This window comes from Aquarana catesbeiana, linkage group LG05 (assembly GCF_042186555.1).
Source record: "Aquarana catesbeiana isolate 2022-GZ linkage group LG05, ASM4218655v1, whole genome shotgun sequence".
In the NCBI taxonomy this organism is placed as follows: Eukaryota; Metazoa; Chordata; class Amphibia; order Anura; family Ranidae; genus Aquarana; species Aquarana catesbeiana.
Genome location: NC_133328.1, coordinates 204,031,368 through 204,055,368, shown reverse-complemented (window position 1 = coordinate 204,055,368; position 24,001 = coordinate 204,031,368). Strand labels below are relative to the sequence as shown.

General features: G+C 42.4%; 1 protein-coding gene across 2 annotated transcripts in view; it reads left to right on the top strand.

Annotated features, from left to right (window-relative positions):
- STARD3NL (STARD3 N-terminal like) overlaps positions 1-24,001 on the top strand; it is a 120,477-nt gene that overhangs the window by 49,380 nt on the left and 47,096 nt on the right. Inside the window, exons 3-4 of one of the 2 annotated variants that reach the window (XM_073630495.1) lie at positions 11,355-11,414; positions 18,781-19,051. In XM_073630495.1, the coding sequence (XP_073486596.1) occupies positions 18,842-19,051 (210 nt within the window). In that variant the 5' untranslated portion in view covers positions 11,355-11,414; positions 18,781-18,841. The remainder of the gene's footprint in view (positions 1-11,354; positions 11,415-18,780; positions 19,052-24,001) is intronic. The other variant, XM_073630494.1, reaches the window with a different exon arrangement.

Sequence of the window (24,001 nt, the reverse complement as noted above, 5' to 3'; positions counted from 1 at the left end):
TATTTTTCATTTTTGTTCTAGTGCATACTGTAGATATACATTTTAAGCCACATTATATTTTCATCTTGATTATAAATGGTATAGGTTAACTCCAGCAGATTTATATTCATATTTTTTTTTCTTGTATGTGACCTCCTTCAGGAGAATTTACCTTCATTCCTGCATCTGTGACAGCCGTGCAAGTAATACTGGCTGTTGCCTCCAGGAAAGAAAGCACAGACTGCTATGAAAACATTGTCAGAATGTTTATGCGTCCCCTGATTCACTAAAAAATGTTTTCATTTTTTCCACTGACCCCCTTTGATAGATTTCCCACTACGCCCCCCCTGACCAATAGTGTGGGGGAAATCTCCGTAGTAAGGACACAGGGGTCAGGTGTAAGTGACTCAAAGTTCAGAGGTTGGGAGTAGGTGATGTAGAGGTTGGTTGTTAGATGATGCAGAGCTGAGGGGTCAGTAGTAAGTGACACATACAACAAGTTTTATATATATTTTTATATATATATATATATAAATGTATTTATTCTTTTTAAACAAAGTTCCCAGAAGCTCAACAGTAATCCCACAAACTGTCACCTGATTGTGGTTTTCTCAATCACAGCATAATCCCTTCTTTCTGAGATTGGTAGTGGCAACCAAGAGAGTCCTCTTTCTCCAGATGGTGGGTGGGGCAAGCACGACTGTGATTGGCTTTGGCAGTGGCCAATCACAGTCCTCTTCCTCCTGGAAACAGGGACCGCCCCCCTAGCAGAACTGCACCCAATCTCTTCCCACTCGCAAGAGCTGACGATCGCAGTTACAACAGAGTTAGATAACCAATCAATGTTTCCCATTGTTTACAATGTGTGGGGGCATAGTGCCTTCCCCCCATTGCAGGGGTGGCGTGGGGAATTGTGAGATTGGAATGCATCAGCGTCTCCCTGACACTTCCCTGCGCTGCTCTGCTGTTGGGGAGGGAGTCGGGTGCCGGCAAAAGAGGCTTTGCGTGCCGGGGGCTGCCTACCCCTGATCTGGACTGCAAAAAAAAAAAAAAAGGTTTATTGGAAGCATAAATGATAGTAAACCAGTATAATTTGTCTATATAGAATCAATATAGAATACAATAGGTTACAACCACAGAACATGAAGAGTGATTATTAGCAATGCCATTGTAGAACAAATGTTGGAAATAAAATTTAATTTCAATGTAGCCAGTATCATATGGCTGTTTATAATAAGAACGGTTGATCAGTATAGCTATATGGTTATACCCATAAAAGAATTAAGACAATTTCTAAAGATATGTAGAACAATAGTTTTAGGTTTCTTTTTTTTAACTCTCAATTATTCAAACATTAACAGAGAATGAAGTGAGAGGTAGAAAGTAGTATGTCAAGTGAGATGATAGGATGGACTCTTGAGATGTAGGGTAGATATAGATGATTAGGACTTATCTAGTCGTTTAGGAGACCAAGGTATTTTTTCAACAATTTGAATTGGAACCAGGTTGTCCAGGTGTTATGGAATCGAGAGGTAGTGTCGTGCGCTATTGCGATTGACCTTTCCATATTATATTATGTATTTCATTCATTTTTTGTATCCAGTCAATAATAGTCAGCACTGAGGTGGATTTCCAGTGCAATGGAATGAGAGATTTGGCTGCCTTAAGCATATGTTTAGTTAGAGATTGTTTGTTTATATTTTTGTAGTGGTCTAGGGTTTATGTGTAAAAGGCAGCATTTAGGCGTACTTTTAAGCGTACTTTTGTTTCAGTTATTTCAGTGATCAAGTCTTTGACTTGAGTCCAGTATGAGGAGATACAGGGACAGTCCCACCAGATGTGGAGCATTGTGCCTTGGTGCTGACCACATCTCCAGCAAATATCTGAAGTTTGGTAACCAACGTTTGAGTTTGTCTGGTGTAGCATACCATTGGGTTAAGATTTTGTAAGCGGTTTCTTGTCTCCTAGAGCTTAATGAACATTTATATGCTAGGATGCATGCTTTGGACCATTGATGGTCAGAAATATCAATGCCTAGCGTGTTTGCCCATTGTCTTTTAAATCTATCTTTCTGTGTATCTGCTTGCCTGGTTGAAGCCATGCATAGAATTGAGAGATGACTTTTTCCATTCTCACCCCCTTAAGGCAGAGAGTCTTGAAGTGTGTTAAAGGTCTAGTGTACGAATTCTTAGTCTTACGTGATTGGACGTAGCTACGTATCTGTAAATATAACCAGAATGGAAATTCCCTAATTTTGAGTTCTTCTGTGAGTGTGGTTCTGGACTTAAAAGTCCCTGTCTTGAAGCAGTGAGTGACCAATGGTGATTTGCCGGTGTCTTGCCGAGGAAGTTCCCCCGGCGGATAAGGACCCCCCTGTACTGCGAAGGTGCAGCGCTTGAGCAGTACGAACGACTAGGAGCCGCCGAAAATAGCCGAAGATGAAAAACTTCAATCAGCTGTATACGGCGCCTGCGCCCTGGGTCCAGGTTGAAGCCCCACCATCCAAGTGGACCTAGAGGGAGAATAAAAAAGTGCCAAGCGAAGCGAGGCCGTGCCCGAAGCGTAGCGAGCGGCCCTCTTACAGGCGCCGTGTACAGCTGATTTCTATTGTATTCGGCTTCGGCTATTTCCGCCGGCTCCTACTGCGCAAGTGCTGCGCCTGCACAATTGAGGGGGGTCCTTATCCGCCGAGGGGAACTTTCTCGGCAGAACACCGGAAGGCATGATAACGTGTTATGTGTGCCCAGTAGAAAGTCAGGGAAGTTTGAAAGTGGAGTAAGTGGACCAGGTGAAGTCGATATATCATTTCTTTTAATTATATGGTGAAAAGTTCGTAGTGTAGTGTAGCTACTATCAGAGGGTGTGATAAGAGTGTCTTTTCGCATTTTGATAAGGGAATCCAGGGAGAAGCCTCAAGTGGGGAGGATGTTAAGGATTTCTCTAAGTGAATCCAGTCTTTTGGAGTGACCGTTCCAGTCCATCACCCTTGCAATGTGAATTACATGGTAATATTGTCTGAAATTAGGTAGCCCCATGCCTCCATGTGCTTTTGATTTTGTCATATGACAATAGTTTATACAGGGTTTTTTGTAAGCCCTGACAAATCGGGTTTGAATTGTTTTTAATGGTCTATAGAATGAGGAGGGGATGGTAATCGGTAGAGCTTGCATGAGGTATAAAAGCCGTGGTAGGATCGTCATTTTAATAATTGCGGCTCTACCGAACCAGGAGAAGTTTTTGACTGCCCACAGTTTAAGGTCCCGATCGAAGGATGGCAATAAGGGTGGGAAATTATGTACAAAAAGTTTGGTAGGGTCCTGTGTAATCTTCACCCCTAAGTATTTTCTGTCTATTTTCCCATTTAAAGGGGCAGTTTTGTTGTATGTCAGTTACTTCTTTGGATTGGAAGGATATGGTTAGTGCTTCCGATTTATGGTAATTTATTTTCATATTTGAGATCTATCCAAAAGTAGTGACGACCGATAAGTAAGCTGCGGACTTGTATTCCCTGTCTCCAATCCTCAGACCATTAATAGGGGCATTAAGGTTTATACAATGTATGAATGGTTCCAGAGTGGGAATGAATAGCAACGGGGACAGTGGGCACCCCTGTCTAGTGCCATTATGTATTTGTACGGGTTCTGATAGCGAGCCATTCACTTTGATTTCAGCTGTTGGTCTGTGGTAGAGAGAGGAAATCCACATCAACATGTGGTTGCCCAAACCTATGTGTCTGTATGTAGTGAAGATGTAGTCCCACACCACCCTGTCAAAGGCTTTCTCCGTGTCCGTAGACAGGAGAAGGCCTCCAACAGTGCCCAAGTGCAATTCATGTATCAGACTCACCGCCTTGATCACGTTATCCCTTGCCTCTCGGCCTGGCATAAAGCCTACCTGTTCGGGGCCAAATGACCTTAGAAAGGAATGGCCTCAAGCAGTTAGCTAGAATTTTTGCTAAGAGCTTCAGGTCCAGATTCAAAAGTGAGATTGGCCTGTAGCTCGTACAATCTGTAGTGCCTTTGTTAGGTTTTGGGAGAACCGTAATGTGAGCCAGGGTGAATGAGTTTGATATTTCTTGTGGTTTGCAAAGTAAGTTGAATGCACTCAAAAGAGGTGTTTTGAGTAGATGCGCAAACGTTTTGTAATATTGGGCAGTGTATCCGTCTGGGCCTGGGCTTTTGCCTGATTTCAGCTCTTTGATTGCTTCTGTTAGTTCCTCGTCACTGATAGGTTTTTCTAGCTCTTTGCTTTCTGTAGTTTTCAATGTAGGGGTTTTACTCTGAAGTAAGTATTCTTTTAAGATGGATTCTCTATCACCTAGTAATGTAGTGGGTTTATGTTGTGGTGGGAGGTTGTATAGAGTAATAATTTTGGCATTGTTTTGCAATCTGCTCTGTGGTGACTTTCCAATTTCCCCGCTTTATTCCTGATGACGTAGATATTGGATGTTAATTGGGACTCTTTTACTGTCCTTGCTAGGAATTTGCCAGTTTTGTCTCCATGTTCCTAGTATATACCTGTCAGGAGACTAGTAGACCAGACTGTGTGGACTGCACAGAGATAACCCAAAACGCATTTAAGTGAATAAATAGTATTTATTAAAATAGGTGATAATTCAGAAAATACAAACAGTGCAAAACCAACACAACAAACCCACTACAAACAACAATATATACAGCAAGGGGCAATACCGGAATCACAGATGTCAGCCAGGCTAGGGTCATACACAGCAGGTCAGCAGGAACAAGGGATATACCAGAGACATAAACGTTTAGCCAAGCCAAGGTCATACACAGGAGATAAGCAACTGAACAAGGGCAGGTTAGGAGTGGGGGATAATGGATGGGATAGGATACAGGTTCAGGAGCAGGCTCAGGTTCAGATACAGGAGATACAGGTTTACAGGATACAGGATAACAGGTCAGGGCACAAGGAAGAAAGATACCAAGGCAAGCCTATGAGGGCTTGCCGGGTATTTATAAGGCTGTGGTAATTGACCTCATGTTACAGCTGAGCGCAGAGTGTGCTGTTTGCTCCACACTGCCGGAGTGCACCCGCTGGTGGACACCGGTACTACGGCCCAAGGATGCAACAGTGCCACCAGCAGGAGAGACCTCTTACTACAGGTCCCAGGTTTTGGAAGACACCCTCTGGTGGACACTGGTACTGCGATCCAAGAGACCGATAGCGCCACCAACGGGTAAACCCTCTCATGACAATACCCTTTCGTAGAAAAAGCATATGTTTAGCTTTGGAATCTAAGATCTGTTGAAGTAATTTGTGGTTTACCAAGATTTCTTTACCTATCTTGGTGGCTAAAGATTGTTTGTGTTGCATTTCTAGTGTCGCTATCTTGTCCACTAGTCTTGTGATTTCTATCTCTCTTTCGCGCCCCATTTTATAAACCCGCCTCTTAAAGTACATTTGTGGGCTTCCTAGATAGTCATGGGAGCCACGTCCGTTGAGGAGTTAGATGTGAAGAAGTGTGAAAGTTCTTCTGTGATATGTTGGTGAATTTCAGGGTCTGTCAGTAGGGAGGGCTTTAGTCTCCAATTAAATGCCTTCCGTGACTTGTGTGTAGGTGTGGCTAGAGACATAGAAATCGGAGAGTGATCTGAAATCTTTTGGTTCCTTATCCTCGCATCTCTGAGATCTGGCAGATCTCGTTGGGATATAAAGATGTAGTCAATACGTGAACACTATTGTGGACGGTAGAATAGTAGGTAAAGTCTCGTTCATCTGGGTGTAATGTTCTCCATACATCAACTAATGTCAAGAAGTGCAATAGATCCTTAAGTCTTTTAAGTGTAGTGTAATTAATACTGGAATGTCCATTTGAGGTGTCCACTGAGGGATTCAGGGGTACATTAAAGTCTCCTGCTAGGATAATGCATCCCAAGGGAAACCACTTCAGCTCATCTGTGATGTGCTTGCAGAAGGTAATTTGTGAAGAATTTGGGAAGTACACGTTGGCTAACGTGGTAGGTCTGCCAGCCAAGGTGCCTTTGAGAAAAAGATACCTGCCCTCTGGATCACTCATGTGTTGTTGGATGACAAACGGTGTTTCCCTGCTTACCAAAATGGACACCCCTTTGGATTTAGATGTAGGAGTGGATGCATGATATGCTTTAGTAAAAAATCTATTAGGTTAGGGATTTTGCAGTTGAGAGAGATCAATGTAGTTCTTCTCCCAAGGGCAGAGAAAGACATTTTGAAATGTGATACGATGGTTATTGATTGTAGTTAGTATCAGTACTCGCGATAATGCGGGTGTTGCGGCCTTGGTCTTTCGAGAAGGTGGTATACCTCAAGTTTTATCTGAATTTCTTTATATGTGATGACTCAGTAGTCCAGAGAAATTGGAAAGAGAAGATGACAATAGTGAGTTAGAGAGAAAGTGAAGAAGTGGGTTAGCGAGAGTGTTTGTTTTTATAGGGAGTTAAACAAGAGAAAACGGTTACTTAATTACTGGTGTTAATTCAGATAAAAGCTTTCGATATATATAAAATATAACTTTAAAGTATGGTAACAACACCTCTCAGTGATATACACCTAGGCAGTGAAAATCATAGTTATATTATTCTAGTCTAGAAGAAGCTTGTAAAGCCACTAGAATAACTACTTTTGGGGAGCATGGAAGGAGTTATATGGCAACCCACAAAAACAGGTATGTAACTTTGTAATACCTGGATAGGTCTGAACCCAAGACCTTTCATTGAAATCTAAACCGATAAATGTTGAAAATAGATCTCCCTCTTGGTGGCACAACAAGGGGATAAGGTTGTTTGGAGTGCTATCTCCATCTATTAAATCACAGTTGAAGCTCTAATGTGCTCGTAACAGATTCATAAACATGAACTTAAGCTTGGCATAAACAGATAGACTGAGAGTTGCATATGTTGAGCAGAAGTATATAAGGTATTTTAGATGAGAAGGATCTTTTCCCATATAAAAAGGGTATTGTTAAGTTTATTGAACAGGATTTGTAGCGCTAAATCATTGATAGAAAATTTGTCCATTTTATTATGCAATTTTGACTAAATGATAGTTATGCCTTTCACAGTTGTTTCAGGCATCAGGAGCTGCGTCCTAAGCTTCAGTCAGTTGTATTGGTGTTCTCCACTACTTGAGTTGGTTCTTTAGGGCAGTGATCTGTGTGGGTATTAGTGAAGTCTGGGGTTTCTTCCATAAATCCCTGGGGTGATGATCACATAGATCTGTATGTAGGTCAAGATCAAGTGATCTTGACTGTTAATTTGAGTTCAAGATTGGGTTAAGTAGGGTCAGCGTGTGTTATAGCATTATCAAAATTTAGACAAGCTAACATAGTATGTGACCCTGTATTTACTACATGTTTAGCCCCTAATCCTAGGCAAATGTGACCTTTTTAGTAGAGTGTCAATTTTAGGTCAAGCAGGCGTGGGGCACAGCAAGTGAAGTTGGTGTATGAGATTACCATCTCAAAAAATGTCCTGGGGTCCTGGTGTCCTGGGGGGTTTGAATTGGTAGGATAGTCGACCTGGGGTTCCAATCAGTTTGTGTGTCTTGGACCTTTTGGCAGGTTGCTTGGAAGTGGAGGAGGGAGATGGTGATGGCAGGCTGGTAGGCAGTTCCTGGTTTCTGAATTCTGCATATCATTCTGGAACATCAACATCTTCAACTTCAAAGCATCACAGAATGATGGCATGTCCTCAGGTGTGCGAAGTAGATGGGATTTGCCATTATAGGTGACACTAAGAGCAAAAGGGAATTTCCATCTGTATGTGTAACCTTCGTTTTTAATGGTGTCCAGTAGGGGGCGCTGTGCCTTTCTGTTTCTGAGAGTGATGGGTAGAGATCCTGGTACAAGATGATTAAAGAGGATTTGGTCATTCATTCTTGCTTTAGCCAGAATCTCCTCTTTCATAGTAAAGCTTTGTAGACAGCATATAATGTCCTTCTGTGGGGAGTTATCTGGGCCTCTGGAACGTAGGGCTCTATGAGCTCTGACAAAGTCAATAGTGGCATCCTCAGGCCTTTCAAGCAAAGATTAAGATTTTTTGGAGCGCTTGTGTAATCTGCTCAGACTAGACAGACTCCGGAACTCCCCTTACCCTTATGTTGTTGCGTCTGCTACGACTAACTAAGTCCTCGATCTGTCTGTTCGTCTCTATAAGGTGGTTAGTGTGGGAGTCTGTGGTGTGTACAAGACGCTGTATGTTCTTATCCCTGTGCTTCCCTGCTTTTTCTGCTGTAGCCAGCTTCTCTGTCAGCACTAATAGGTCTGCTATAAGGTCTGTGATTGCTGTGGAAAAAGTATTTTTAATATCTGCAGCTATGGCAGTCATGTCCCTTACCTGTTCCTTCGATGCAGAGAGTGACTCTTCACTGAAATAAGCCTTGTGGCGGGCCTGCACCATCTTGTCAGCCAGAGCGCTGGGATGAGCTGCGGCCTGAGCCTTAAATAAGGAGGATATGTTCCAGTTGGAAGAGGCAGCGGGTAATTGTTGCTGGCGGATCTGAGAGGAGTGACAGAGAATCCTGCCCATCTCTGTGCCATCGGGAGATCTTTATGCTCTGAAAAGGCTTCTGGGTTCACGGAGCTCCTCTAGTGGGCGGCCATTCGCCGCTCCGTCCAAGCCACGCCCCATCAGAGTTTTTATTGTTATTGCCCACTATTGTTCAAGCTTTCTCTTTTGTAACTTGATTGTCATGTGACTGCTGCACCTTCACCAGAGTGTGAGTATATAATGTCTCTTATTACTTTTTTTCTCTAATTACTCATAAGACACTATTAAAGCAGAGTTCACGACGAAAAAAAAAAAAAATCAAAAGTCAGCAGCTACAAAAAGTGTAGCTGCTGACTTTTAATAATCGGCCTGTCCCACGGTCCAGCGATGCAGGTGTACGAAGCCCCGCTCCTCGCCCCCTCCTCTCCACGGCACTGGCATTCTTACTGTGAGCACCCAGCTGTGGCTTCAAAGCCGGGCACGCACTGCGCAATCTTCTGGGACCTGTGACGTGTCCCAGAAGATTGCAGGGCGGGAGGGGGGAGAGATGATCTTCCTTCCGCTGCCACGGAGCCCCGGGAGGAAGTGGGAGCTGGATACCTCTAAAAAAGTGTTTCCGCACCCCCCCCCAAAAAAAGGCATGCAAAATGTGGCATGTCAGGGGGTCACCTGCACTTAAAGCGGAAGTTCCATTTTTGGGTACATTTTTTTTCTACTTTCTGTTATAAAAAAAAATCCAATAAACCCCAGATTTCGTCATAGATTTAGGCCAAAATGTATAAAAATCCTAAAAAGTGCATATTGATTGGTTTGTGTGACATTTATATGGTCTACAAACTATTGTGTGTGTGTGTGTGTGTATATATATATATATATATATATATATATATATATATATATATATACAGTACAGTGGTATGAACTAAAAAAAAAGAGTTAAATATACAGTTGTGCTCATAAGTTTACATACTCTGGCAGGATTTATGATTTCTTGGCCATTTTTCAGAGAATATGAATGATAACACAAAAACATTTCTTTCACTCATGGTTAGTGTTTGGCTGAAGCCATTTATTATCAGTCAACTGTGTTTACTCTTTTTAAATCATAATGGCAACAGAAACTACCCAAATAACCCTCATCAAAAGTTTACATACCCTGGTGATTTTGGCCTGATAACATGCACACAAGTTGATACAAAGGGGTTTGAATGGCTATTAAAGGTAACCATCCTCACCTGTGATCTGTTTGCTTGTAATTGGTGTGTGTATAAAAGGTCAATTAGCTTCTGGACTCCTTGCAGACCCTTGCATCTTTCATCCAGTGCTGCACTGACGTTTCTGGATTCAGAGTCATGAGGAAAGCAAAAGAATTGTTAAAGGATCTGCGGTAAAAGTAATTGGACTGTATAAAACAGGAAAGGGATATAAAAAGATAACCAAGGAATTGGGAATGCCAATCAGCAGTGTTCAAACTCTAATCAAGAAGTGGAAAATGAAGGGTTCTATTGAAATCAAACCACGGTCAGCTAGACCAACTAAAATTTCAGCCACAACTGCCAGGAAAATTGTTCAGGATGCAAAGAAAAACCCACAAATAACTTCAGGTGAAATACAGGACTCTGAAAACATGTGGTGTGGCTGTTTCAAGATGCACAATAAGGAGGCACTTGAAAGATGGGCTGCATGGTTGAGTCGCCAGAAGAAAGCCATTACTACGCAAATGCCACAAAGTATCCATCTTACAATACGCCAAACAGCACCGAGACGAGCCTCAAATCTTCTGGCACAAAGTCATTTGGAGTGATGAGACCAAAATTGAGCCACAACCATAAATGCTACATTTGGAGAGGAGTCAACAAGGCCTATGATGAAAGGTACAGAGGTGGATCGCTGATGTTTTGGGGATGTGTGAGCTACAAAGGCACAGGAAATTTGGTCAAAATTGATGGCAAGATGAATGCAGTATGTTATCAAAAAACACTGGAGGAACATTTTGCATTCATCAGCCAGGAAGCTGCGCATGAGACGTACTTGGACATTCCAAAATGACCATGATCCAAAACACAAGGCCAAGTTGACCTGTCATTGGCTACAGAAGAATAAAGTGAAGGTTCTGGAGTGGCCATCTCAGTCTCCTGACCTCAATATAATTGAGCCACTCTGGGGAGATCTCAAGCGTGCAGTTCATGCAAGACAGCCCAAGAATTTACAGGAACTGGAGGCTTTTTGCCAAGAGGAATGGGCAGCTTTACTATCTGAGAGGATAAAGAGCCTCATCCACAAATACCACAAAACACTTCAAGCTGTCATTGATGTTAAAGGGGTCAATACACGGTATTAAAAACTGGGGTATGTAAACTTTTGATCAGGGTAATTTGGGTAGTTTCTGTTACTATTCTGATTTAAAAAGGGTAAACACAGTTGATTGTTAATAAATGGCTTCAGCCAAACACCAACCACGAGTGAAAGAAAAGTTTTATTGTTATCATTCATATCCTCTGAAAAATGGCCAGGAAATCATAAATTCTGCCAGGTTATGTAAACTTATGAGCACAACTGTATATTTAACGTTTCTTTTTTTTTTTAGTTCATACTAATGGAGGTGATTAGCGACTTATAGTGCGGCGGACAATCTGACACTCGGTGGGAACTGGTAACTGACACTAACATCACCAGTGACACTAATGCAGTGATCAGTGCTAATACTATACACTATCACTGTGCTAATGACTGGCTGGGGAAGGTTGTAGCATCTAGGGGCAATCAAAGGGTTAGCTGTGTGCCTAACATTGTGTAATGTGTGCCATTTTTACTACTGGATGTGGCTGTGTTTTCTCCTCTTACCTGGAAATGCCGGCTTACGTATGTGTATGTGATCTATCGCAGTGGGGCCACCCTGTCGCAGTAAAAAGGCAGTGGGCGGTCCGCAAGTGGTTAAACTAGAAGGTAAGTCTTCCACAACTAATAAATCAAAATCTCCTTTACTATTACCACTATTCTACAAACTATATTAACTTCATAAAATCCCTTTTTAAAAAAATGTATATTCACCTATAGTATTTTGGGTCACCTGACCACCATAGCTTCTTTAAGGAAATTTGGGATTTTGCCTGGAATTCCACTTTAGGAATATTAGCAAAGTAAAATTTACGTTTCTGGAAAGAAAAACATTTAGAAATATTGCATATCGAGCATTGTAAACTTGACCAACTGTTTTTTTTTTTTAAAGATTTGCCTATATTTTTTGAATATTTATCAACCTGTTTCCCATTTTTCTTTTTTGTATGCCATATTTGAATTGAATGCTTAGAGCAGGCATGTCAAACTCTGATTAAAAAACTAACAAAAAAACAGTGTGCCAAATTTAGAGGGCTAGGGGCCATGTTATGAGGGCCAGACCTACATTGTTTCAGGAAAGTTATTGGCCCTTGGAATTCATTATATTAAAAAAATGCAATTTACAATTTTAACAGAGAAAGGGACTGTAAAATATATCTTGAAGTATTTATCTGCAAATGTACGTAAGGAAGTATAACTTATCAACTGGAAAACAGCTAGAGACATATTAAAGGCTACGTTTACTTGTTCATTCCAGCTACCCTATGTACCAATATACCATTAATGTACCTTTGTTGCAGAAAAGAAAAAGCCTTCTCTCTTTTTCTTCTATAGAAAACGCCTCCACAACTTCCTGGTATACGTCCTATAGGACATGGAAACTGTAGAAAGTAGAATTAGGTACTTAAGTACTTTAACAGTTGACCTCATTAAAACACACCCTGCACCTGCTCCCCCCCTCCAGGAGATTGCTCACGACCACTTCCACAGTTCCATGTTTCTCCAATGCAGACATTGTCAGTGAGCACTGTTCTCCCTGAATACACAACCAAATTGTACACACTGGAGCAGAAGAAGGAACTGAGTGATCACATAACAGCTTATGTGGAGCTAAGCTTTAGTATTGAAACGGAGAGAAGAGTGTCCCTGGAAATTTGTAAAACTCATACACTATGGTGTACGTTTTTAATAACCAATGTTTAACTGGTGTTAAGTTATGGTAAGCCTTATCATAGTGAATCAGGGTGGTAAAGTAGATCCCTAACAGGTGTTTAATAAACCATGTTAACTTAGATAGGAACCAAATATCACCTCTCTTCACATTACAGTGTTGTCTCTGTGATAACTACAGTGTTAGGCTGGCCATACCTCATACAATTTTCTTATTCAATTTCCTTTAGATTTACCTTCAACTATGTAGTGCAAGGGCCTGCCTGATTGCATACAAATTAAAAGGGTTTAGATTTGACCTCGTATTATATGGTTTTGGTAAATCTAAAGGAAAGTTGAATAAGAAAATTGTTTGGGTATGGCCAGCCTTAGTAAAGGAATGTACCTGTTTAATAACCCGTGTTAGCTCAGAAGAGTCTTAAAACCAGTGTAGACTTGGTGTTAAATCCCCTGGATTTAACACCAAGTCAGACCAGGTGTTAAAACCTTTTTTCAGTGTAGAAGAAGAACTTTCACTGCTCATTGTGGTCAATCAGTGCTTCAGGACAACACTATTAGGCTCCAATCACACCTTGGCGTTCCATTTCGGAATCCCTGCGATTCTACCTGCGATTGTGGAAACGGTGCAAATCGCGGGACGGCCTTGCGATCCCTGCTATTTTGAATGGCACCTAATTGCGGCGCGATTTTGCCACGATTGTTGCCCAACAAATTGCGGTAACGCGCAAACAGAATCGCGGGATGCCCAAAAGAAGTTCTTGTACTTGTTTTGGGCATCGGGCGTCCCGCGATTCTGTTTGCACGATTTTACAGCGAATTTACCACAATTCATCGGGCGTCAATCGTGTCACAATCGCGCCGCAATTTGGTGCTATTCAAAATAGCGGAGATCGCAAGGGCGTCCTGCGATTTCTGAATCACTGGCAAAATCGCAGTGATTTTGTCCGCAAAACAGTATGCCAAGGTATCAATGGAGCCTTAGACACTGCAGGGTATGTGTTCACCTAGAACCCTATGTCTGCAGCACTCACATATCATTCATATATAATGGCAGAGCAGAGTGGACATCTATACTGAGAAACAAGAGAGCAATAAACCTCAATGACAGAGAGATGCATATTTGCTACTGCAGGAGACCGCTTTCTTATGCCAGTCATACATGGATCGAAATTTGGCTGGTTCAGCAGGGACCGACTGAATTTTTGATCCATGTATGGGCAGGCTGGTTGTACAGAAGTTAAGTGGTAGATCGACTTCTGTACAACCAGCCTGTCTGGTTTTACCCAATCAATTACGCTTAGTTCACACCTGAGCAATCCGGATCGCAGGCGGAATCACCAAATTCTGCCCGCGATTCCAAATCGCAGGAACGCTTGTGCAATGCCAGTACTTCCTAATGGCACCCCAATCGCAAAGCGATTTTGCTGCAGCTGTCGCGCGTTAGATCGTGCTGAAAATGCGGCAAATCGCAACGCGAGACGCTGTCACTCAAAAGAAGTTCCTGCTCCTTTTTGAGTGACAAGCATTATGATTTGCCTCAATTGCAGCACAATTTGTCAAGCGACAATCGTGGAAAATTGAAGCATGATTGGGGTGTGATTAAGAAGTAATGGCATCGCACAAGCATCCCGCAATTTGCCCTGATTTGATATACGCAGGCAGAATTGCGGTGATTCCACCCGTGATCCGGATCACTCAGGTGTGAACAGAGCCTTATGGGGCGTACACACGGTCGGACTTTTCAGCTACAAAAGTCCGACAGCCTGTCCGACAGACTTTCGACGGACTTTCGACGGACTTGCGGCGGACTTTCTAACGAACAGACTTGCCTACACACGATCACACAAAAGTCCGTCGAATTCTTACGTGATGATGTACACCGGACTAACATAAGGAAGTTGATAGCCAGTAGCCAATAGCTGCCCTAGCGTGGGTTTTTGTCCGTCAGACTAGCATACAGACGAGCGGATTTTTCGACCGGACTCGAGTCCGTCGGAAAGATTTGAAGCATGTTTCAAATCTAAAGTCCGTCGGATTTGAGGCTGAAAAAGTCCGTTGAAAGTCCGGAGAAGCCCACACACGATCGGATTACCAGCCAGCTTTAGTCCGTCAGCGTCCGTTGGACTTTTGTAGACGAAAAGTCCGACCGTGTGTACGCGGCATTAGTGCTGCCAGCTATAGCCTACAGTACTGATCAGTATTCTGACGGAGGGGAAGTCTCAGAGTCGGTTCATACAATGCCCACACATGATTCGCACAGGAACGAGCTGTACGATTCACATGTGGTTCTGTGCGGTGCGATTTCAGCCCAATCATTTTAAATAGGGATAAATTCACACTGCACCAAAAGTAGTACATGCACTACTTTTTAAACCGCACTGAAACCAGTTTGCATGGTACAAAAGTACCATGCGATCTGGTGTGAGAAAACACAATGCATTTGCAACCTGCGTTTTGGGTGTCCTTAACTTTCTATTGACACCCGCTGCAGGAATGCACAGTACATTTCTGTGTGATTCATGTGTGGGCATGGTGTGAACCAGCCCTTAAAATGAATAGGCTGAAATTGCACCACAGGGAAACACATGTGAATCGCACAGCTCATTCCTGTGTGGGCATAGTAAGAACCGGTCCTAAAAGAGAAAAAGAAATGCGTCTGGTAATGAATGCAGTTAGCTAGGGGTGGGTGGGATGGCAGGGGGCTATAAAATCTTTATTATTTTATATTATATATATATATTTTAAACCCACAACTCGGTTCTGAGGATTAACCTATGATCCTTTATGGTGGAGGATGATAGGGGAAAAGTAATATATTTATATGTAAATCTATACTTTTATAATATTATTTAGGGTGTGTATGTTCTTTTACATGTGTTTTATTTTTTATTTTTAAACAGTTCTGAAAAAAAGAAATCTATGATTGTTTACTGTCATAGGTTTTCCCACACAGGGTGGCTGCTGTGCAGCTAGTTATACCCTCCCCACATTCCTTTCACTCTCTAAGGCCCCTATCACACTTGTGCAACTTGTCCTGCGACTTGGGACTGCAAAGTTGCATGGCAGGTCATTCCTTATGTTTTCCAATGAGTACCATTCATATCTGTGCGACTTCAAGTCTCAGCGACTTCAAAGTAGTCCCTGCACTCCTTTGATTCGATTTGAGGTCCATAGACCTCATGTTTACACAGGCATCGCATCAAAATCACGGCTAAAAAATAGTGGTAAGGTCAGGTCGCACAAGTGTGAAAGGGGCCTAACACAGTGCTAACACGCTGCTAGCAAACAACGCTCATCACAGACCTGGAGTCAACACAACACGGTTTATTAAACAGCCTCAGAGCAGGTGTAAAAATTGGCCGTGTTTGAGAGTGTTAAGAGAAAGGTGATAATGCAAGAACTAACACCTGTTATTAAGCGTACACCTATATGTAGTGCATGGGGTCTGGCTGATTGATTGGATAGATACTTTTTTCCCCCTCACTGTATTTGATCCCCTGCTGATTTTGTACGTTTGCCCACTGACCAAGAAATGATCAGTCTATAATTTTAATGGTAGGTTTATTATAACAGTGAGAGACAGAATAACAGCAAAAATATCCAGAAAAACACATTTCAAAAAAGTTATAAATTGATCTGCAGTTTAATGAGTGAAATAAGTATTTGACCATTTCTCAAAACATGACTTAGTACTTGGTGGCAAAACCCTTGTTGGCAATCGGAGGTCAGACGTTTCTTGTAGTTGACCACCAGGTTTGCACACATCTCAGGAGGGATTATGTCCCACTCCTCTTTGCAGATCTTCTCAAAGTCATTAAGGTTTTGAGGGTGATGTTTGGTAACTCAAACCTTCAGCTCCCTCCACATATTTTCTATGGGATTAGGGTCTGGAGATTGAATAGGCCACTCCAGGACCTTAATGTGCTGCTTCTTGAGCCACTTCTTTGTTGCATTGGCCATGTGTTTTGGGCCATCGTCATGCTGGAATACCCATCCATGACCCATTTTCAATGCCCTGGCTAAGGGAAGGAGGTTCTCACCCAAGATTTAACGGTACATGGCCCTGTCCATTGTCCCTTTGATGCAGTGAAGCTGTTCTGTCTCCTTAGCAGAAAAACACCCCCAAAGCATAGTGTTTTTCCACCTCCATGTTTGACGGTGTAGATGCTGTTCTTGGGGTCATAGGCAGCATTCCTTCTCCAAACATGGGGAGTTGAGTTGATGACAAAGAACTTGATTTTGGTCTCATTTGACCACAACCCTCTTACCAAGTTCTACTCTGAATCATTCATATGTTCATTAGCATACTTCAGACGGGCCTGTACATGTGCTCTCTTGAGCAAGGACACCTTGCAGGTGCTGCAGGATTTCAGTCCTTTGCGGCGTAGTGTGTTACCAATTTGTTTCTTGGTGACTATGGTCCCAGCCTTGAGATCATTGACCAGATTTTCCCATGTAGTTCTGAGCTGATTCCTCACTGTTCTCATGGTCATTGAAACTCCACGAGGTGAGATCTTGCATGAAGCCGCAGACTGGGAGATGGTCTTATAGCCCATTCCAGCCTTGTGTAGGTCTTACAATCTTGTCCCTGACATCCTTGGACAGCTCTTTGGTCTCGGTCATGGTGGAGAGGTTGGAATCTGATTGCTTCTGGGGACAGGTGTATTTTATAGAGGTAACAAGCTGAGATAAGGAGCACTCCCTTTAAGAGAGTGCTCCTAATCTCAGCTCGTTACCTGTATAGAAGACACCTGGGAGCCAGAAATCTTGCTGATTGATAGGGGATCAAATACTTATTTCACTCTTTAGAATGCAAATCAATTTATAACTTTTTTGAAATGCGTTTTTTCTGGATTTTTTTGTTGTTCTGCCTCTCACTGTTAAAATAAACCTACCATTAAAATGATATATGATAATTTCTTTGTCAGTGGGCAAATGTACAAAATCAGCAGGGGATCAAATACTTTTTTCCCTCACTGTAAGTGAGTCCTATTTTATAACTTTGGTAAATCTAAAGGAGCTTGTACAATCAGATTGCATAATAAACAAACAAATAACCAACAAAAAGAGGTCAGCGCTCACTGGTATTAAATGAAAATTGAGTGTTAGGGACCTAATGAATACTATAAAGATAAAATTAAAAGTGCATATCGTCCATGATCAGCTGGAAAGTAATTGTAACCAGTGAGAAGCAAAAGTCAGTGAATCAATTCATCAGGTGATGAATGGGAAAGGCGCACACAGGCCGGCAGCTCCTATAGAGCTATGGGATTCCCTCAGAGACAGAAAATAAAAGGAGAAAAGGGTGCCAGGTCAGTGTGGGTAAAAACAATTTATTAGTATTCACTTACATGAAAGAAACTTTCAAGCTGCGTACAGAGGTAGGTAGTGTGTTGTGCTGTAAATACAGGTAGTAGACAGGATGGACTGGAGGATAGCTGTAATCACAAGCCTGGACTCGCTGGGATGAGCACCGGGGACCGCCGGAGTCGGTAAACTCCTCAATCGCCATTGTCAGCTGCTGCCTGAAGAAGAAGGTGGGATCTCAGAAACGCGTTGTGGCCCACCCCCTCCCATACTTGTATTTTGTCTTGTTGCTGCTCCCAGCATCGTGTGAGAGCCATGTGACGACACTGCCAGCTTTCCAGCCACCCCCAGCGGTGGGTCCAGCTTGTGCGAGCGGCTGCCCTTCTATCTGATGCTCTGATTCTTTTATCCCTTGGCTATCTGACAGTGGCAATTGAGGAGCTTAGCAACACCGATGCTCATCCCAGTGAGTTCAGGCTTGTGTTGACAGCTGTTCTCCAGTCCCTCCTGTCTACTGCCTGTGTTTGCAGCACAACACACTACCTCTGCACACAGCTTGCAAGTTTCTTTCATTGAAGTGGATACTAATAAATTGTTTTTACCCACACTGACCTGGCCCCCTTTTTCTCTTTTCAGTTTGCATAATATATGGCTACCTTTTTACACCTAAAATGATCTAGGCTTGCTTTCAGGGACATTAATTGGGAGACTCGGGACTGAAGTCAGTGATATTTTTTTTTGGGGGGGGGGGGGGGCAATTGCCCCGTTGCCCCCCTGGATCCAGCCCTGGGTCAGAGGGGTAAAGGGAACCTTCTCAATGGAGTCACAGCCAGCAAAAATAAAACCAAAAGCTCTAGCCTTCAACACTCTTCTAACAACTAAAATAAAATGTCTCAAGTTGAGTTTTAAAATCATGGCATTGAAGAATGTGCTTGAAAGTTTTATTGCACAAAATTCTAGTGCATGTAATATGGTTGATTGTGTATTTTATTTTCAGAGATGCAGATCCATTTAAGTGATGATAAAAGAGGGAAGTTGTCATTCTTATCACACTCAAGATGAACCTGCAGACAGGTGACACCGACCACTTTGGTTCTCGCAGCTCTCTGCATGACGCCCATTCCATTGCCAGTGCTGAGTTTGTGGCCAGGCTTGAATCCTATGAGAGCTCAGGGAAGAAAAGTATATCTGCTGTCAGAAGAACCTTCTGCCTCTTTGTCACCTTTGATGTCTTGTTTGTCACTTTGCTGTGGATCATAGAACTAAATGTGAGTTACTTTCCTGTTTTATTGATGTATCCATGTGTTCTTTAAAGTCCATCTGAATTTTCAGTTTAAATTGGTTAAAGTGGTTGTAAACCTCAGACATGAAATATGAATAAAGCATATCCCTCTAGATTGTATACTTGTCTCAAGTGTCATTTCTGTCTGCTGCTTCATTCCTCTGCTATAAGCATGAGTCACTTCTGACAAGTTTTCCTGACACCAGGCAAAAAATGGTGACAGGGGAGGAAGTGCCAGCAGATTGACAGCTTCATCTCTGTTCCTGTGTGCTTTGTGAAAGGGGGTGTGTCTCTTCCCTCCAATCATCTTTCAGAGATCTCATCACTGAGCTCTGCAGAGTGTAATTTGTGCTCTCCGCCCCCTTTTTCTGAACTCTCAAACAAGCTTCCGGTAGTCTCCGCCGCATACCGGAGCCTTGGGTAGTGGCGGAAATGATTCGATCCCTGGGATATATGGGCAGGAAGTCGAGTGAGGCAAGATGGCCTTCACTCGACTCTTGGAGGACCAGAGCGATGTCAAATGTCACTTCCACCCTCCGGCCTTAAAAAAGGTAATTTTTTATTTTATTTTATTTAGCTTTTAAGTGTAAATGAGAGATCTGAGGTCTTTTTTACCCCAGATCTCACATTAAAGAGGCCCTGTCCTGCTTTTTTTTTATTACAAGGGATGTTTACACGCATACAAAAGTCACGCCCACATATGTAAACAGTGTTCAAACCACACGTGAGGTATCGCCGCGATCGTTGGAGCGAGAGAAATAATTCTAGCACTAGATCTCTGTAACTTTAAACTGGTAACCTGTAGAAATTTTTAAACGACGCCTATGGAGATTTTTAAGTACTAAAGTGTCGCCATTCCACGAGTGTGCGCACTTTTGAAGCATGACGTTGGGTATCAATTTACTCGGTGTGACAACATCTTTCACATTCTAGAAAAATATTGGGCTATCTTTACTGTTTTCTTCATTTTTTTAACCACTTAAGGACCCAGGCCTATTTTTCAAACTTGTTTACAAGTTAAAATCAGATTGTTTATTTTGTTTTTAAGGCCGCTGGGCGGAAGTGACGTTTGACGTCGCTTCCGTCATCCAACGGCTTGAGTCGAGTGGGGGCCATCATTCCCTCACTTGACTTAGTGCCAAGCAGGGGAGAGGTTCAGATAGTCTCCGTTGCTACCGATGGCTCTGGTAAGCGGTGCAGACCTCCGGAACGTGGGGGATGGGCACCTCTCCCACCGCCGATTAAAAGTGATCTCGCGGCTAATCTGCCACGGAGACCACTTTTATCCTAAAGCGGACCGCCCACTGTTTAAGAAAACACTGGGGTTATGGCAGCCATCTGACATAACCCTGGTATTTAACGTCAAAGTACCGACGTATAATGACAGCGGGCGGTCCGGAAGTGGTTAATTCAAAAAAGTTTTTTTTTTTTTTTAAATTGCGTTTGTAAGACCGCTGCGCAAATACGGTGTGACATAAAGTATAGCAACGATCTACGTTTTATTCTTTAGGGTCTCTGCTTAAAAAAAAAAAAAATATATATATGTATATGTATAATGTTTGGAGGTTAGAAGTAGCCACAACCTGAGTAAAAAAGCCTATATGTCTCTTTTGCAGGAGTCTGAGACACACCCTCTTCTGAGTCTGAGCTAGTGCTCTCCAAGCTGCAGAAAGCTTTTCTGATTGCAGACTTCTAGGTCTGACTCAGCAGTGGGTGTGTCAGACGTCTGCAGGGAGACCTGGCTGGGGCCAGGCAATTCTGTGGCTACCTAATTTTTTCAGGTACTTGTATAGCGCCGTCAATTTACACAGTGCTGCCCTTAAGCTTTCAATATAAGGTCCCTAACTCACATTCATACATACACATACTTGGGCCAATTTACTGTAGATAGCAGCCAATTAGCCTACCAGCATGTCTTTGGAGTGTGGGAGGAAACTGAAATACCTGGAGGAAACCCACACAGCAAAGGGAGAACATGGAAACTCCAGGCAGTTAGTGTCGTGGTCGGGATTCAAACCGACGACCCTAGTGCTGCTAGAAGTGCTAACCACTTAGCCACCGTACTTTCCGAAGGAAAAACAGCTGTAGGACTTTGACTCAATCTATATTTTCCTGTATCATGGGCAATAGTTTCTATGTAGGGTCTGTATCAGTTTTTTTTGTTTGTTTTTTTAGGAAAAATATGTTTTTTACCTATAGCTGACATTTTCTATCAAGTTTAGATTGTAAGCTATAACGAGCAGGGCCCTCTGATTCCTCTTGTACCAAATTGTAATGTAACTGTAATGTCTGCCCTCATGTTGTAAAGCACTGCACAAATTGTTGGCGCTATATAAAACCTGTATAATAATAATAATAATAAGTACAGTGATATATGTACATTAAGTCCCCCTGCATACAAACCTTCGAGTTGCAAACTTTCAAAGATGCAAACATGTTTTTTTTTGTTTTTTTTTCTTTGTTCATTTGACCTACCGGGCTGAATGACAAAAAAACTGACAGATCGCCATACCAACACAAGCAATGTTAGTGCAGCGATCTCCCCAGCTGTGCTATTGTGTTCACACAGGGGGACTGTAATCAAAAAGTTAGCAGTCTGAATTATAAAGTGAAATAACTAACATTGTATATAGCTGTGGGAACAATGTGTATATTCATGAATGACCCTAACCATTTTTGCCCTAGCCACTTTTTTTAAGTTGATTTAGAATATCCTTCCATCATCTGAATTGTCTGATAGCACATGATAATTACCAGATTACTGTAGGATTGCATTGAAATAGGTGCAGAACTGAGGATATAGGCCAGAGTTTTCTCAACTTTTTTACCTTGGTGAAAAGATTGAGATCCCCAAGAACCCCTGAAATAATATTCAAATCTACAGCTCACGGAACATTGGTGTCATTGGCAAGCTGTTGCTAGAACAATTATTTTTAGAAATAGTATTAAATAATGGTAGTTAAATAGTATAAAACTTGCCTATTTAATATGAGACATGTCGGAAAAGCGGCAAGGCACATTACATGTCGGAACAGCGACAGGGCACTTTACATGTCGGGGGCAGCAGGGCAACTTACATGGGGGGGGGGGGGGGGCAGCAGGGCAACCTACACAGCCAAGGCGGTCAGCAGGGCAGGGTACAAGAAGCTAGCAATGCACAGCACGGGGGCAGGAAGGCACATTACGGGGGGCAGCAGCAGGGCACCTTACATGGTGTTCAGCAGCAGGGTACAGTACGGGGGGGCAGCAGTCTACAGTACAGTAGCAGTGCAGTTTCCTCCTTATACTGAGCTGTTTTAGTCCTGTTATGGTGTACTGTTCCCTGACAGCCATCCTCTCTTGTCTGTCCCATGTGATGTCACATACAAGCACCTGGGATGGTGGGGAGGGGGGTCTACTGGAGAACAGCAGAGACACTCGCTTCCCTGTGCTGGGCTGCATGCGGAGGAAACGTGAGGATGTGATCTACCCATCAGCTGCCTGCAATTGTCGGGTAGATTGCGGCGGAACCCTGGTTGAGAAGCTCTGATGTAGAGGCAGCTAAGATGTAGCAGTATGGTAATGGGAGGCCTAGCTGCAGAATTAGCCTTTAAATTGGTTTATATACAGAATAGTGCATTATTTAGGGCGGCACAGTGGTCTAGTGGGTAGCACTCTCACCTAGCAGTAAGAAGGGTCGCTGGTTCGAATCCCAACCACGACACTACCTGCCTGGAGTTTGCATGTTCTCCCTGTGCCTGCGTGGGTTTCCTCCGGGTACTCCGGTTTCCTCCCACACTCCAAAGACATGCTGGTAGGTTAATTGGATCCTATCTAAATTGTCCCTAGTATGTATGAATGTGTGTTAGGGACCTTAGATTGTAAGCTCCTTGAGGGTAGGGACTGATGTGAATGTACAATGAATATGTAAAGCGCTGCGTAAATTGAAGGCGCTATATAAGTACCTGAAATAAATAAAAATAAATAAATTATTTAAAAAAAGATTAGACATCTGTGTCATTTGGAGGATTGTACAAGTTATGTAATAAATCTTTTAGAATGCATAGGAATAGATTTCACAAAGATCATTGGTGTGGTATAATTTATTACTGTAAGTGAAATCAACATTCTAGATGCAAACAAGTAAGAAAAATAAAGTAATTTGCACAACACAGTCCATTTAATTAATATTCATTCAAAGCTATTCAAACCGGTTCTCTAGTTCCCTGCTTACAACCCAAAGCATTCCTTCTGTGTCTGGTTCCTAGCCTCCCCAGTGAGTTTCTTTTGCACATCATAGGACAAATGATGTAAAGCAGGCTTTTGTATGCATCTGTTCTGCATTCAACAGGCTGTGATGTTTTATATATGGAGACTGCAAAAAGAAAAATCCAATGAAACTGTGTTCAAGATTTCCATATAACCTTTATGCTGAAATATTTTAGTACAATCTCCCTTTGAGCTACCAAAAACTGTAGAGCAAAAGCCTACCTGAGTTAAAAAAAAAATATTTGCTTTCTGGAGGCCCTCACAGTATATAGTAAATCTTAAAGAGATTGTACAATCTGTATATAAAATGTATAGTCACCAGGGTTGCCAACTGTCAGTAAATTTACAAACAGTTTGTAAAATCTGTAATTTTAGCATCTGTCCATGAATGTTCATTATGGATTTTCAGATTGCATGTTCGTAATAGACATTCGTGGACAGATGCAAAAATGACAGATTTTACAAAATGTTCGTAAGTTTACTGACAGTTGCCAACCCTGATAGTCACCATATTCAGCTTAAATGAATAAACTATAGCCCAGCAGTGCAAAATTTAAAAAATGCAGCTTTTGGTGCAGTACTCAACCCTCCTATCCAGTGTAGTTGAGATCGAAAAATAGCTAGCTCATACGAAGCATGAACGTTGTTGTTTGGAGTACTGTGCAGTGGGCGTGTCAGACCGATGAAG